Source organism: Falco naumanni, chromosome 10, assembly GCF_017639655.2.
Source record: "Falco naumanni isolate bFalNau1 chromosome 10, bFalNau1.pat, whole genome shotgun sequence".
Taxonomy (NCBI): Eukaryota; Metazoa; Chordata; class Aves; order Falconiformes; family Falconidae; genus Falco; species Falco naumanni.
The window spans coordinates 11,723,656-11,737,634 of record NC_054063.1 but is presented as its reverse complement, the minus strand read 5'-3'; the positions used below and the strand labels follow the sequence as shown (position 1 = coordinate 11,737,634).

The 13,979-nt window shown below is 41.8% G+C and overlaps 1 protein-coding gene across 2 annotated transcripts in view; it reads right to left on the bottom strand.

Annotated features, from left to right (window-relative positions):
• The window catches only part of CSTF3 (cleavage stimulation factor subunit 3), a 50,754-nt gene that overhangs the window by 6,707 nt on the left and 30,068 nt on the right, over nt 1–13,979 (bottom strand). For both annotated transcript variants that reach the window (XM_040608635.1, XM_040608636.1), the window contains 12 exons: nt 10,707–10,739; nt 10,227–10,324; nt 8,759–8,825; nt 8,629–8,663; nt 8,396–8,522; nt 5,644–5,721; nt 5,286–5,448; nt 4,139–4,248; nt 3,607–3,723; nt 2,387–2,461; nt 932–1,075; nt 735–837 (listed from right to left, as the gene is read on the bottom strand). In XM_040608635.1, coding sequence (XP_040464569.1) covers nt 735–837; nt 932–1,075; nt 2,387–2,461; nt 3,607–3,723; nt 4,139–4,248; nt 5,286–5,448; nt 5,644–5,721; nt 8,396–8,522; nt 8,629–8,663; nt 8,759–8,825; nt 10,227–10,324; nt 10,707–10,739 — 1,150 coding nt within the window. The remainder of the gene's footprint in view (nt 1–734; nt 838–931; nt 1,076–2,386; nt 2,462–3,606; nt 3,724–4,138; nt 4,249–5,285; nt 5,449–5,643; nt 5,722–8,395; nt 8,523–8,628; nt 8,664–8,758; nt 8,826–10,226; nt 10,325–10,706; nt 10,740–13,979) is intronic.

Here is a 13,979-nt window from a genome sequence, read left to right as displayed (position 1 = left end):
AGAAATCAGAAAATCTAATAGATACCTGGCAGAGAGGACTGGGCAGAAGAGCAGCCTGGGACAAAGCGCTCCTTCCCCCTCTTCTCTAATTGCCTAATTGTTTAAACAAAACATGGACCAGGACAGCTGGACGCAAAGGTCTCTGCCAGGCCCTGCTCCCCGCAGCACCTCACAACATCGCTACTGACTCCTGCATCAGGGAATCCCACACAGCGACCTGCCGCTGTCCCGCCAGCCCCTGCCCAGGGCTCCTCAGCCCCCCGTGCCGTGCCTGTGCCCTGCTCTCTGCATTGCAAACCAGCTCCCCTGGGACTCCCATGTTGCTTTTATACCTTTCTTATCTCACCTATTTGAGGAGAGCGAGTTTAAATTAATTCTAGTAGAGACCAACTAATCCATCGCTCCTCTCACGCTGATTTCAACCTCCTATAGACCTTTTTTCCCCTCAATGTACTTCCCACTGTGCAACAGATGCTGTAAAACTGCTGCAATGCAAGTGAGTTACAATTTGGAAAGCTCACTCTATTCAGCAGAATCCTAATGTCACTGTACTTCTGGAACTTCAATAAGGACAAAAAAGCAGGTTTTGTTTTCAAATTAATTGCTGAGTTTCATGAAGAGGCTTCATTGCTCTTCAAGAAGACTCAAAACTAAAATGCAAAGAACTTGGCCTGAACCTAAACTCGCTGAGGAGGCAGACCGATGCATTAGACCTCTCAAAGCTTAAAGCTTACCATTAAGGTGAGAAAGGTAGTCGATATATGCCAGTACATATTCTGGAATGTCTCCATATTTTTTCAGCCCTAGCTCAAAAATCTTAAAGGCCACAGACTTATCCTGCAAACATTAGAAAAAAAATAAAAATGTTATTAGCTTCAGTGAGCTACACACCCTCCTGACACTTAGTATCAAATGGAACACCTATGATTACCTTACTACAATAATACTCCATTAAAGCTGCTGTAACATAGACGTGGTGGCGGGTCCGGGCATCCTCCCGTGCTTTCTTAAATATCATTCTTCCAGATTTTATGCCTTCTGCTCGCCTTGCAAACTTCATATATTGGATATAAACCTAAGGTGCATATTAATATTTATATATCATCAGTACTAACAAAGAATACTAGGATATAATAAAGTTTTTTACTATATCTGAAATAATCTTTACTCACAAAACACAGCTAGTAAGTCACAATAGAAAAAAGACTGTGTTGTACCTCTGTGTTGTTTTGCTATAAATACTGAGGCAAAGCTTTTTACGTACTTTTTTAAAAAAATGGAATATACCCAAGACCAATCCCTTGAAATGCTAACAGTTAATACACAGATTTTTCAAGGAAGAGGAGGTAAGTAGATGAATGTAATTTACATAAGCTGCTGCCTTCAGAGAACTAGAGGTTTACTGTAAAAATGGTATCTTTCCCATAAAGTGAAGACATCCGCAAAGCTAAAGAACAGTCCAAAGGCCTGACGAAGCATTTTACTGTACACTATACAATCCAAGATACAAATTATCCTGTCTGCAAATATTTATACCCAATCAAGGAAATAATGAATGTGCTCTTTAATTCAGTGGCCAATTTGTGATTTGCATTTCTTTGGGATTTAGCTTTCCTTCACTCTGAATTAGATCACAAATAACAGCATTCCTCAAACAGGAGGAACCGGTACACGGTTTCTCAGAAAATGCATATTTGGGAAGTTATGATCTGTCTTCAATGAATTGAAAGTGTCAGTAAATGGATACCTTTCCTCTGACACTGACCTGTTGTTTAATTTTAGACCTCAGACATTCTTTTTCCTTCTCATGTCTATTTATAAACTAAATAACTTTTTGAAGGCAGGTTACTTCTCACACCATTTGTTCAGTACCACCACAGCTGGCACTACAGACAGTGTTGTTTACTATGTAACTTAAGGAGATGTACACAATACTCTTTGATACTTACATGGCGCATTACAAATTTATTTGCAAACTTTATGTACACAGGATGGTGTATTTCTATGTAGAGAAGATAATGGGCAAAAGCAGCATGTTTTTCATGAGTTAAGGGAAGGAAAGTGAAATTGTAGTTGAGCCAACAGAACATACACCAGTTCTTACGAGCTGTGTCATGAAATCTTTAATGCAACTTCATTGCTTGTTCTAAGAGATTTTCCAAGAGAGACAGAGGAGAAAAGTGCACGTGACAGTGTATCTAAGTGGATTAAAGGCTATAATTATCAACCTTGCTGAAATTTTAATCTAATTCTGTCATCTCAGTACTCCACCCGCTCAATCATCCTTGTGACCCAATGAACTCCTGTAAGTACTTCCCCATTCTTTGTGCGTACTCAAGACTATCTATAGGGATGTGGAAAAACTCAATACTAAGGATCATCTTACCAGAGTGGGATCAATGTCTTCAATCGCCAGGAGCCGGTTATATATGCTGTGCACTTTCTCATACTTCATTCGACTCTAAGTAAATAAAAGGGAAATACAGACTGCTTGGTAATACTATTGTAAATCACCTGTGAGAATGCAAAAATCAGTCTGAAGAAAACACTCAATTTTTTCCGTTTCCTTTTTTCCCCAGCTGAACACTAGGTATGGTAGTCCCTACACTCAGGTGCATTTTCCGTCTTGTGCAGTCATTTCTTTACTTCCCACATTAATATCTCACTAGTGCTTATGTACATGATGCTTTTCAAGAGTCTCTGAAGTCTTTTTCTAATTTAGGAATACCACAGCAGAACTGCCACTGTAGGTGTTTGAGATAAAAGGACTGTTTACCTCTGTCTAAAAGTAATGTGCAGACAGCTTGGAAAACCAGCTTCTTTGCTCTCCAACTAATTCATCACATTCCCTGCCAGCTCAGCCCTCCCAAGTTGTATTCTAAATAGCTAGTACACTTGGGATACAAGAGGCTGCACTGAAAGCCAAGGAAGGCTTTTCTTTTTAAGGGCAAAGGGTTTTTTGTTTTTTGCTTGTTTTTTTTTTCTGTGGTCCTTGGGATCTTCCTGGACTTCCATGGACTCTCCCATATTATAAGTGGGCAAAATAAATCCTGCAGAGGACCCCATAGTCCTCATCTCATCATTGGGAGACAGCCTTTATTCCTGATGGTTCATGTGCAAACCCAACGACTGTTGAAGCATTACTCGTGGATGCTCTGCAGTAAGGTGGCAGCCTGGGTAGAGACTCCCAAGAAAGCTGCAGTATGGGGCATGCCTCCCATCTTCTGTCACAGCCGTGCAAATACAAACATTAACCCCCCAAGAATTAGTTAGGAAAGGTGTTCTTTATCCCCATTTCAAGTGAAGAGGCTGATGCTCCAGTAAATGTAAATCTATCAGCCTTCCAATTTCATAGTAATTTGAAAAATATAGTTAATATTTAAGTGGGAAGACAACAGATTTTCAAAAATTTTGTAGCTCATACAGCGGGCTTTTCCTCTTCATTTTGTCAGCTCAGTCTCAGAAACACTGAAAGAGGTTAAGGCTAGAAGAATCAGTAAATTAATTCTACCAAATTCTGTGTATTCAGTATGTTTCAAATAAATGACATTATCAATGGGAGATGTCTTTGGGTTTTAACATCAGTACATTGCTATTTTTGCTCACCTCTTCATAATCTGCATATGCAAAATAAAGAAGCATATTCTTCTTTAATAAAGTGCTGATCGCTCTTTCATAAATATTAGCAGCCTCATCACTGAAAAGTTTAGCATTGTTCATGTCCTGTTATAAAATAAGTATGATAATACAATTGTTCAGCATCTGTGACAATGAAGGCCAAGCTATGGAATATTTTCTGTGTGTGAAAAGTCCCAGGGAACTCCCATGCAGTGCTCCAATAAAGTGATAATCTCCTCCCCAGTACTTAAGGAATCACAAAATCAGGCCAACCCCAACCCTCATCCCCCAGACCTAAAATTGGCCAACACTAAAATAGTTTTTCATAATTCTTATTTCAAATGCAAATGTGTTTATTTCTTAAAACAGCCCCGATTTTAAAATTCTGAACATGCTACAACTTACGGTGTTAAATATTTTCCACACACCCCTCCTTGGTTCTTAAGTAATTGAGGAAAATTAACAGTACACCATGTCAAAGTAATGAAATAAGAAAGGAAACCCATGGCGATGTGCTTACCCCTTTTTCAGCTAGCAGTTTACTAGATTGCTCGAGGTACTGTGCAGCTTCATACCAGATATCTGGGTGATGTCCCAGAACCAAAAGGCATTGCTCATAGGCAAACATAACTGGGGGGAAAAACCGTAAGAAATACTCCTTGTTAGCGCAGAAATGGTACCATCTTGGACGACGGAAGTATGAAATACAAACCCCAGCAAATAAATCAGACAATATTAACACTAATTGGCTTTGAATACAACAAACACAACTGCAGTTCTTTTTTGTTGCCAGGAACTTTATAGGATCATAGAATCATTTAGGTTGGAAAAGACCTTTCAGATCATCAAGTCTAACCGTTAACCTCGCACTGCCAAGTCCACCACTAAACCATGTCCCTCGAGTGCCACATCTACACATCTTTTAAATATCTCCAGGAATGGTAATTCAATCACCTCCCTGGGCAGCCTGTTCCAGTGCTTGCCAACCTGTTCAGTGAGGAAATTTTTCCTAATATCCACACCAAGCCTCCCCTGGTCCAACTTGTGGGTGTTCCCTCTTGTCCTGTCGCTTGTTATCTGGGAGAAGAGACCGACCCCCACTTGCCTACAACCTCCTTTCAAGCAGTTGTAGAGAGCAATAAGGTCCCCTGAGTCCCCTCTTCTTCAGACTACACAACCCCAGTTCCCTCAGCTGCTCCTCATCAGACTTGTGCTCCAGACCCCTTCCCAGCTCCATTGCCCTTCTCTGGACATGCTCCAGCCCTCTACATCCCTCTTGCAGTGAGGGGCCCAAAACTGAACACAGGATTCAAGTTGTGGCCTCGTAACCACTAAAACCTGCCTCCCCTACAGAGGAAGAAGCAGAACTCATTCAAGAACATCAGCCATAAAACCCAGCTGTGATCCACTTGTTTCCTGACCTCCAATGAAAGCTGAGTGGCACATGACTACAGCGCTGTCCCCCACAATCCATGTGCTACTTTCAGCTTGGCTTGAGCAAAAACGGAAGAGTAGTTTAAAAAAACCACCCACATAATTCAAGAAACTTGATCAACTTCTGCTCCAGCGTGATCCCTGAACACTAAACCACGTCGTGACTTATGCTGGAGGTCGTTCACGGAGCGAAGAAATGCAATTCTTTATGCCCTAGCGCAGTACCTATTTACCTCTTTTTGTTATGAGAGTTTGGTCTTCTGTACGCAGAGGATTGCTCTTTTCCCACTGGATGTATTTCTTCCACATGTCTACCTGCTGAGCCTCTTGGGGGGTATTTTGGGGGGGGACAGAGGGGGCATTGCGGTCCAGACCTTTCATCACAGTCTCGTATTCCTGAAACAGAAGCATTTGTGAGCAGCAGATTTAAACACACTAAACACTTTGGTTACGCTTTATAAAAACCATACAAATATTTTACCATACCCAAACTTTTTACTCTAACGCACATTTTTATTTGAAAATAAAACCAAGTTTAATGCTAGTTTGTAGAATTAAATAGAAGAAAGAAAAGTCAACAGAAGGTTGTACCTTTGCTACACGTCGCGCGTTCATATAATCTCTACTCCTGTCTTCAATCATCTTCTTCGCTAAGTGAATATTGATGCCCTGGAGAAGGGTGACAAAAGGAATTGGGAATGTGCAATTTCACTTTGGAAATATCGAATCTGACTTGATCCAGAAAAAAACTTGAAAGTGGATGCAAAAGTGAGCAACGAAGGACAGTTATTTTAAAAACTGATCTCGGAAGGTACTGCGTTTCTCCTAATGAACGTATGGGCAAGAACTGATTTATCAGAGAATAAACTCACTACTAAAACCCAACTGACCTGAAACACTTCAGTGTATTTTTAATTACTTCCAGCTTTCAAAAATACAATAAACTTTGCATAAACCTGCTGGGTGAAAGTGGAAAGAATGTATTTGTGGTTTGCATTTTTCCTTCTGAATCATGGTCAGCGCCTAGTCCGAGTCCCAGCTCCCTGCCTTGCTGCCGCATGCTGTTCTCCAGGCGCAGACTGAGACAGCATATGAGCAACTCTGTTTTCTTGGACAAGTAGTAACAGAGATTGACCTCCAAGCTCAAAGCTCTGACTTCTCTGCTCCTGATGTAACCGACAGCTTTTAAGAGAGATTATATTCAACATACACCCTGCCATAGGGTACCTTTGTCAGCCGAGACTCGAGATCTGTCACTGCAGAGAGTGCCAGCCCCCCAGGACCACGCACCGGTGCAGAGGGCGATGCCGTGCTGCTAAGCAAGAGCAGCAGGGGATGAGGGGCAGCTGGGCGCCCAGGCGCAACCCACACCTCAACATCAGCAACAGAGACCCAGCCATGGGGTCCCAGGCATGAACAAAATCTCAAAGAACCACACTTATGGCAGGAGAAGCAACCACCCTTTTGTTCACACCTGCATCCAGGTAGATTTCGCTGGCGTGGCTTGCCAGGACTTCCAGGCAGGTGAGCGCAGCTTTCAGCCCTATTCCAGGCACCCGAGCTAGGTACTGACACGTTACAGAAACAAAGGTACCATCTGAACTCGTGCAAAGCTCTGTCTGGGATAGCTAACTGGGCCAGCTAGCACACAGTCACCAATGCCCCCATTTAACCCAGGCCTGGGCTGAGAACGCAGCAATGCTCTCCTGGGACGCACTGCCAGCCTTGTGAGCTGTAGCTGTGCAGCTTTCTGAGCCAAAGGTGGTCACTTCTCTGTCTCACTAGGGCTGTTACCACTTTTGACCATTTGTTTAATTAAAGATACCGATGACCGACAGGCTGATACTGCTACCTGGTGGCTAGTGACTAGGCTAAAGGGAAGCTTGAGAGTATTTTAGTTGCAGCAGATAGCCAGTAACCTTTCCTACGGAGCCCTGCACACCCCCTCTGTGTGGCTGGGCTACTGATGGGGGGCACCGCTTCCCCCTCAAAGAGCCCTTCTGGTGAGGAGCATTTCCCTCCTTGTGCCAGGACACCGGCCCGCAGCAGCCCTGTCCCTCCAGACCGGCCTAGCCAGGGCAGGACACAGGGAAACCTGTGTCCCAGCAGAGCGCTGGCCCTCGGCTTCCAGCAGCTCCGAGCAGCCCGAGGGACGGGTCGGTGTTACAGGCGTCAGCCAGAGCTGCCTCGGCGGGAAGCAGGTGCCGCCTGGCCGCAGGGCAGGTTTCAGCTATCATTTTGACAGTCTCCCTGCATATTAATGAATGCAGTGGGAACCAGCAGCGACAGCCTTCATTTGCTATGTGGGAACGCAAGAGGAGGTTTACAGGGAAGTTGGATTGGGAATTTTTCTACGCAGGAGAAGACGCCATTGGGTATTTTCCCCAGCGGTCAGCAAGCTATCCCTGAATACCAATAGGCTGATGAGCTGTTACAGTACACACTCCACTCGTGGCTGCAGGTGCCCATAGCGAGTCCCGCAGTGGCTCTATTAACGTCAGAGGTCACCAAGCCTATAACTTGCATAATTGGCAACAAAGAGGAATTGTCCCTTCCTTCCTGCTCAGCACACAGCTGACCCACAGCGTGCCAGCACCCGCGCCCCAGCTGTGCGAGGCAGGACAGAGAGGGCTGTATGAGCGCTCCTACCTGATGGTGCTGAGCACCAGGGCATCTACCCTCAGTCCTGCATTCTCACCTCTGCTGACTGGGGTGGGTTAACAAGCTGTCACCCAATGTGTTTACACATCTGCTACAAAGGTGCAGCTACAAATCAGCCTGCAAGGCCAATGAGCTGAGGTTACGCTTGCTGAAGACAGTGTGGCAGCAGACTCACCTGAATTGATGCTGTAATGGCTTCAGGTGAAGGATGGCGAGATGCATTTTCTATGTACTTGAGACCATGTAAGTTAACACTGTGAAGGCAGTCCAAACCATCACAGCTGAACGCCATCTCACCCTGTGCAACTGCAGCTGAAAGGAGGGGAGTGCCTCCTTGGGGAAGCAAGCACTCATTGCCAGCTGATCTGCTCTAGCTTACGTTAAATATTCTCCATCCTTGGTGACACCAATTTCTAATTCACTAGCAAGTCCACCGGGCCAAGTGAGAAATGGGAAACTGAAATGTATCCTATAGAAAGACTTTTAAAATAAATTTAAAAATTTACTCAAGTACCTGTGGAGTTTTGCCACAGGTCTTGGTACATGCTGCACATGCAAAATGCGTTTATATTGCTGGTCATCTCTTATACATAATTATTTAGTGGATACAGTTTGAGCACCATACTTGGTTATACGATTATTCTTTCTTTATGTCACAAACAAGTTTTATGTTCTTGATTACCTCTTCATATTTGTTATAATCTCTCCAGAGCTGTTCTATGTTTATCATTGGATTCACGCAACCACGCTGGTAAACCCTACGGACAGCTGTTATCCTCTGGTTTTCTGCGTAAGATCCTACTGCTTCTCTAAATAGTGGGGAGAGAGATTAACGTCAGCTATTACAGACCATAACTGCTATGAACATCAACATTACATTAACTGAGCTTAAAAAAATTCTTTCAAGGTACTTACACGCCTTTCAAAAAATTGATGTAATCCACCCAGATCTACGTGAGAGAAAATATTACATATAATGAAACCAATGCTTAGTTGTACTTGTTATAAAATTAGAAGTAAAATGTGTTTTGATAAAAAAACATACCTGGTATGACATGATTTCCATGCCAATCTTATCCAGAGCAAAATCATATGCCTGAGCCATTTTTTCTCTGAGGAAAAAAACAAACCACAAAGACCATAGAGCAAGCGTTTAGTATTTAAAAAATTCTTTATTTAAGAGTATTCTTTTATGCAGCAAATTCTAACCAAACACTGAGGTATGAAAAGTATCATTCAACAGCTGAGAGTACGAGTTAGCATTCAGATAGTTTTAAATTCTGCATTTAGTGTTGGGGCTTTTTAAAGAAAATTATTTAAATCTATTGGTGGCAACCTAGCATACTAACACTTCCTGATCCTCCCCCTACCCCACCCCTTAAGCAGAAATCCACGTATACTATGTGAAGTTGAGAAGACAGAAAACAACTGCTCTCTACACCTTCTTAGCTGAAGATGTTTCTGTTTTTTTTCTCAGAATTCCCCTAACCTTGTTGTAATTCTCCAGGAACACCAAAAGGCTGGGGCAATTAGGATTAGCTCCCCTGTCTGGAAACTGCCCACAATCTTTCACGCATTTTCTTATCCCCCCCCCAAATGCAAAGTATTTTCCCCCAAATTTAAAATGTTCACAGATTATTTCCTTGGTCAAGTTTCAATGAAAACAGCTTTTTCTCTCTCCCACTTCCTTTACTCAGACATCTTTCAGTACCTTACTACCTCCTTGACCATATTCACAGGAAAAATAGAAGAAAGTTAAATTAGATAAAAAGATGGGGGGAAGGGGGCACACTGATGCTTTAATTGTTTCAAAACAGTCTTGTAAAAATTAAGAAAAATCTGCTTTTTCCCCCTCGTTAATGCAGTAGTTATCTTGGCAGTTATAGCACAAAGACATTATGGTAGGTTGAGGAACAGTTTATAGATGCTGAAAGGTACTGATGTTACTTGAAACCTCAAACAAGAAGAAAAAGCATTAAACACCATCTACAAGATTATAAACAAGCAAAATGCAGCAACTGAAAAGGGATGAAAAAAGGAAACATCCCCAAATTTGGACACTTGTTTTTTCTGCCTTTTTATGCATTCCAAAACCTTCTCTGATTACCGAGCTACCTCAGCTAGAACCAATGCTGAATTTTGTGGAGACTCTGAACAGGACAGTAAGGGAAAGGACAGCAAAAGATCCCGACTGAAGAAGTGTGTTTCAGGTTGGCTCAAGCACCAATCTCATCTGCAGGGAACTGGCATGGATACACCAGCTACTCCCCCCACTCTTGTCCCACCCTGTTACATGGATCCAGACTAAGGAAGCAGTTTTATCCAGCAAGCTCAATTGAAGAAACTTTAGAGTAAATGTTTTCATAATGTAGATTATGTATTATCCCCCCCAACACTCTACTGAAGATCCCCAGGCAGGTTTACCACCCAGGTCCCCCCCCACCCGCCAGTCAAAAATCAAGAAGAAATCCACCGTATAACTAGAATAATTCAGAGCAACTCTGTTAACTTACTTGTAACTAGGTAGCTTCCCCTTGGTTTCTCGTACATAGGAAAGGTAACATTTCCATAAATCAATGTGTAAAACCTTCATAAGGCATCGCTGAAATAACTGTTTAATACATCAAGAAGATGTGATCAGGATTCCAGATACAGAAATTAGGTTTCTACTTTTAAAGCTATACAGTATGAATTAAATTAATCTTTGTAATTATGATTGAGATTTGTAAGAAAGAGTAAATTAAACTACTTGTCGTCTCTGTGCTATGTAAGGGAACTAGAGAGAATTATGCAGGGAAATTCCTCTGCGCACTTTAAAATTACTACCAAGCTGTAATTGGTGATTACACAAATTGGCTTTAGTGATACTTCTTATCTGTGTTTTTGAGTTGCATATTCAATGACAGCTATAGTTCTTTTCAATCTGCTTTAGCCCAATCACGAGATACTCATTCTTGCTACATAAATATAGTACATATATTGATAGGACTCACCTTTTCCACTTTGTCATAATTTTTTGCTTTAATCTATAGGGAAGCAGAAAAAAACAAATCACTTAAGAAACTATTTTAGAATAGTAGGAATATATTTTTCATACAACACTATAGCATTCCAGTTGGTACCTTGGCTGCCTAAACTAATTACATCGTAACATCACATAATGTTGCAAAATTATAATTAAACATACAAAAATCATGTACTTCGCTTAGCTTTTCAAAATCAGTGAGTTTTAATTTTTTTTTAAATTATTTTTCATTTCCACTAGGGCCAAAATTTAGGTATCAGTAAGTAAAGTTGCTTTTCTGTACCCTGGTTTGGGCAACCAGACTCTGTCTCTTATTTCAAGGTGCTCTGTTGCCTTACGTGCACATACTGACTTCAGTATCAAAGCCTCTGGCTCAGGTTTTAGTAAATCAAGGGTAAAATACCGTATCTGCAAAATGATAGGCTAATAAATGTATTCTATTTAAATATTTATTTCTCAAAATACACTTTGCTACAGTATGCTGAATAAGGGAATAATAAACCATGGAGAACCTGCTTTTCCACAGGTGCCCTGGTGCTGCCTTCCAGGAGGGACCAAACCACCCTCACATCTCAGCACTCATTTCATTCAGACAACACACACACCGCAAGGGTAGAGGGTGAAACCTAGTCTCGAAGTAACAGGTTGCCTTTAAGACAGGACAAAGAAGAGCACAAGACAGATGCAGAGGGCAGACTGGCACCCGTCATGTATTTATTAACTCCAGTTACGTGAATATACTAGGCAATTCGTACAGACACAGCTTGAAGAAACAAGGAAAATCAACAATGCCTTTAGAAGATGCTTATCTATGCTGGAAATAATAATCTTTTAATGAAATAAGGATTTGTTATGCTGTGTTGCATTTTTTTAAAGCATCAAAACTCCCTTTTAAATCTCATTGCTCTTTACTTAGGGGATTCACAGCTTTTATTTTGGTGTGAAACATGAGCCACAGGAGCAGCTCTGAAAGACTTTCCTTCCTCACCCCCCCCCCCCCCCCCCCCCCCCCCCCCCCAGGAGCATGGCAGCACGCAGCAAACACCACCTAGTGCAAAAGGGTGCTAATTGTATCATTTTTATATTCTTACAAATGTCTCTTCCTCTGTAAAAATCAAAAAAAGACATCTCCCATTTTCACTTCATCTTTTTTTGATGGCAAGAGTAACTTTGCAGATTCCTTAGCACCTCTTGGAACATGATGAGAAGGATTCAACTCTCAGACAAGAGTCAGAGCTCTCAGTCTATGCCTCCCACTGCCTGCAAACCCCTTTCACCCTTGGTCACTGAGTGGAAAATAACAAATGAGTCTTGGTTTGTATGCCTAAAAGCACAAAGCACAGCTGCCTGCACTTTTTTTTCACTTGTACTTACTCAAGTAGAGTCTTCATTAACATGAGCAGAATTTTTTTTTTTAAAAAAGAGAGTGAATCCCCAGGAGGCAGTATAAATCCTTTTTTTGGTGAAAATTAAATAAAATTAATCAATGGCTTTGCCCCTGACAAAAAGAACAAGACCAAAAATCACTTTTAGAAGCTCAGAATGAAAAGCTGTTAGGCAGGGCAAAAATTAACAAGCCTTCCCAGTTTAGCCACATAAAAAGTGTTTTGCACGTCTGCCTTGAGTTACTGCACCAAAGTTGACAGGGCTGTGAACGCTCTCTGCCTGCTTAGCACATCTCCCTGTCACCCAAAAGCCCACTGACAACTATTACTCAGTGTCAGTGACCTATTTTTCATTTTTGACCTCAGTAGTTGTATACAGCATCAGGTAAGTGCACTGTAATCTCACTTAATTGTTTACCAGAAAAACTTATTAGCACCTGGCAGCACTGTGACCAAGCAACATCAAAAAGACCGAGCACAAGGAGTACTCATCAATTAGATGACATGCACTTCCAATAACCAAAGATCATGAAAAATACCTTTTAGAAAAGAGAAGCTATATTCTTTATTTGCATGGGTTATGACTCAAAGAACAAAGCATCTTCTACATGAATTATCAGGTACATGAAAAACTGCTGACCACAGCTGGATTTCAAGTCAGTGTTATTTGTTAAATCTACATAAGTGGTTTGATAGTGATACCTGAAAATTCAGAAATCTTGGTACCAATGAAGTTCAGAGGCTGGAAATTGGCAGGTTTTGTTAAAAATAAAGAAAAAGCAATATTGCCCAGTGCTTTCTGGGTCTCTCTCAATTAGCAGCTTTTATGAAGCCCCCAGAGCCAGAGGCAAGAGCAGCCATCTCTCCTGCAGGAATTTGTGTTTCTCGACTCACCACTGGCAAGCAAACACCCTGGCAGCCCTGGCTCAGGGATGCCACCGGGATGGGGACAGCCCATCACCAGAGAGAGCACATGCTGCCTCCAGGACCCACTGTCACACATTTCTGTTACATTTCTTGGGTTTCCTATCACAGACATAGGAACGGGCAGCAATTGGATGTGAACAAGCATAAAGGACTGACGTGAATGCTTCATGCTTGTCCTTAAAGACAAACATAAAGCAAACTATAGATCTTTACAGCAGATTATCCTTCAATTTCTAATGCTGCCTGTATTCCTGATCGCTTTAATTCAAGGGGTAGACATTCCCCTCACGGAAGAAGCTAAGATACAGGGGTGTCTCCAACACCTACAGAATGAGCTCAGGCGTATTGTCATTATAAGGTAACACTTTTAAGGTAAATTCTAAGGTAAAACAAGTATCTCCCCTCTACCCTTGAAGACTATACAAAGGCAATCTAGTCTGACTGGCTCAACTCAGACACTCCTGTAGTAAAACACATCTGACCTGCCTTCCTTTGCCTGTGACAATGAGAAATTCCATCTGTTTTGCTGAAACAGTAATTTTAATTTCCTATTGGACCATCTAATGTTAAGTCACTACTGTATCAGCTTTGTACAAGACAAATTCGTAACAACAGGGTCAAATTTATTCCCTGAATACACAGCATGCTTCCTTATAATGAGCTTCACAAACATTCAAGGGCAAAATTTAATCCATAAATTACACTGCACTTCACCACTTTTAACAACTTAAAAGACATGTCATTTATGATTATGCAAAGCAAGAGGTTTTATTATTCTAAAGACTTAAGTCTCCTTGTAGTTGTCTGGCAACATATAACACAAGCCTAAAAAGAGCCCTACTTCAATCTTGTAAAGCATTTCTTGGTTTCAGCCAAGCTCCTAAGGAAGGCAGGCTACTATGGGGTACTTAAGGATCAGCATGGCTTTT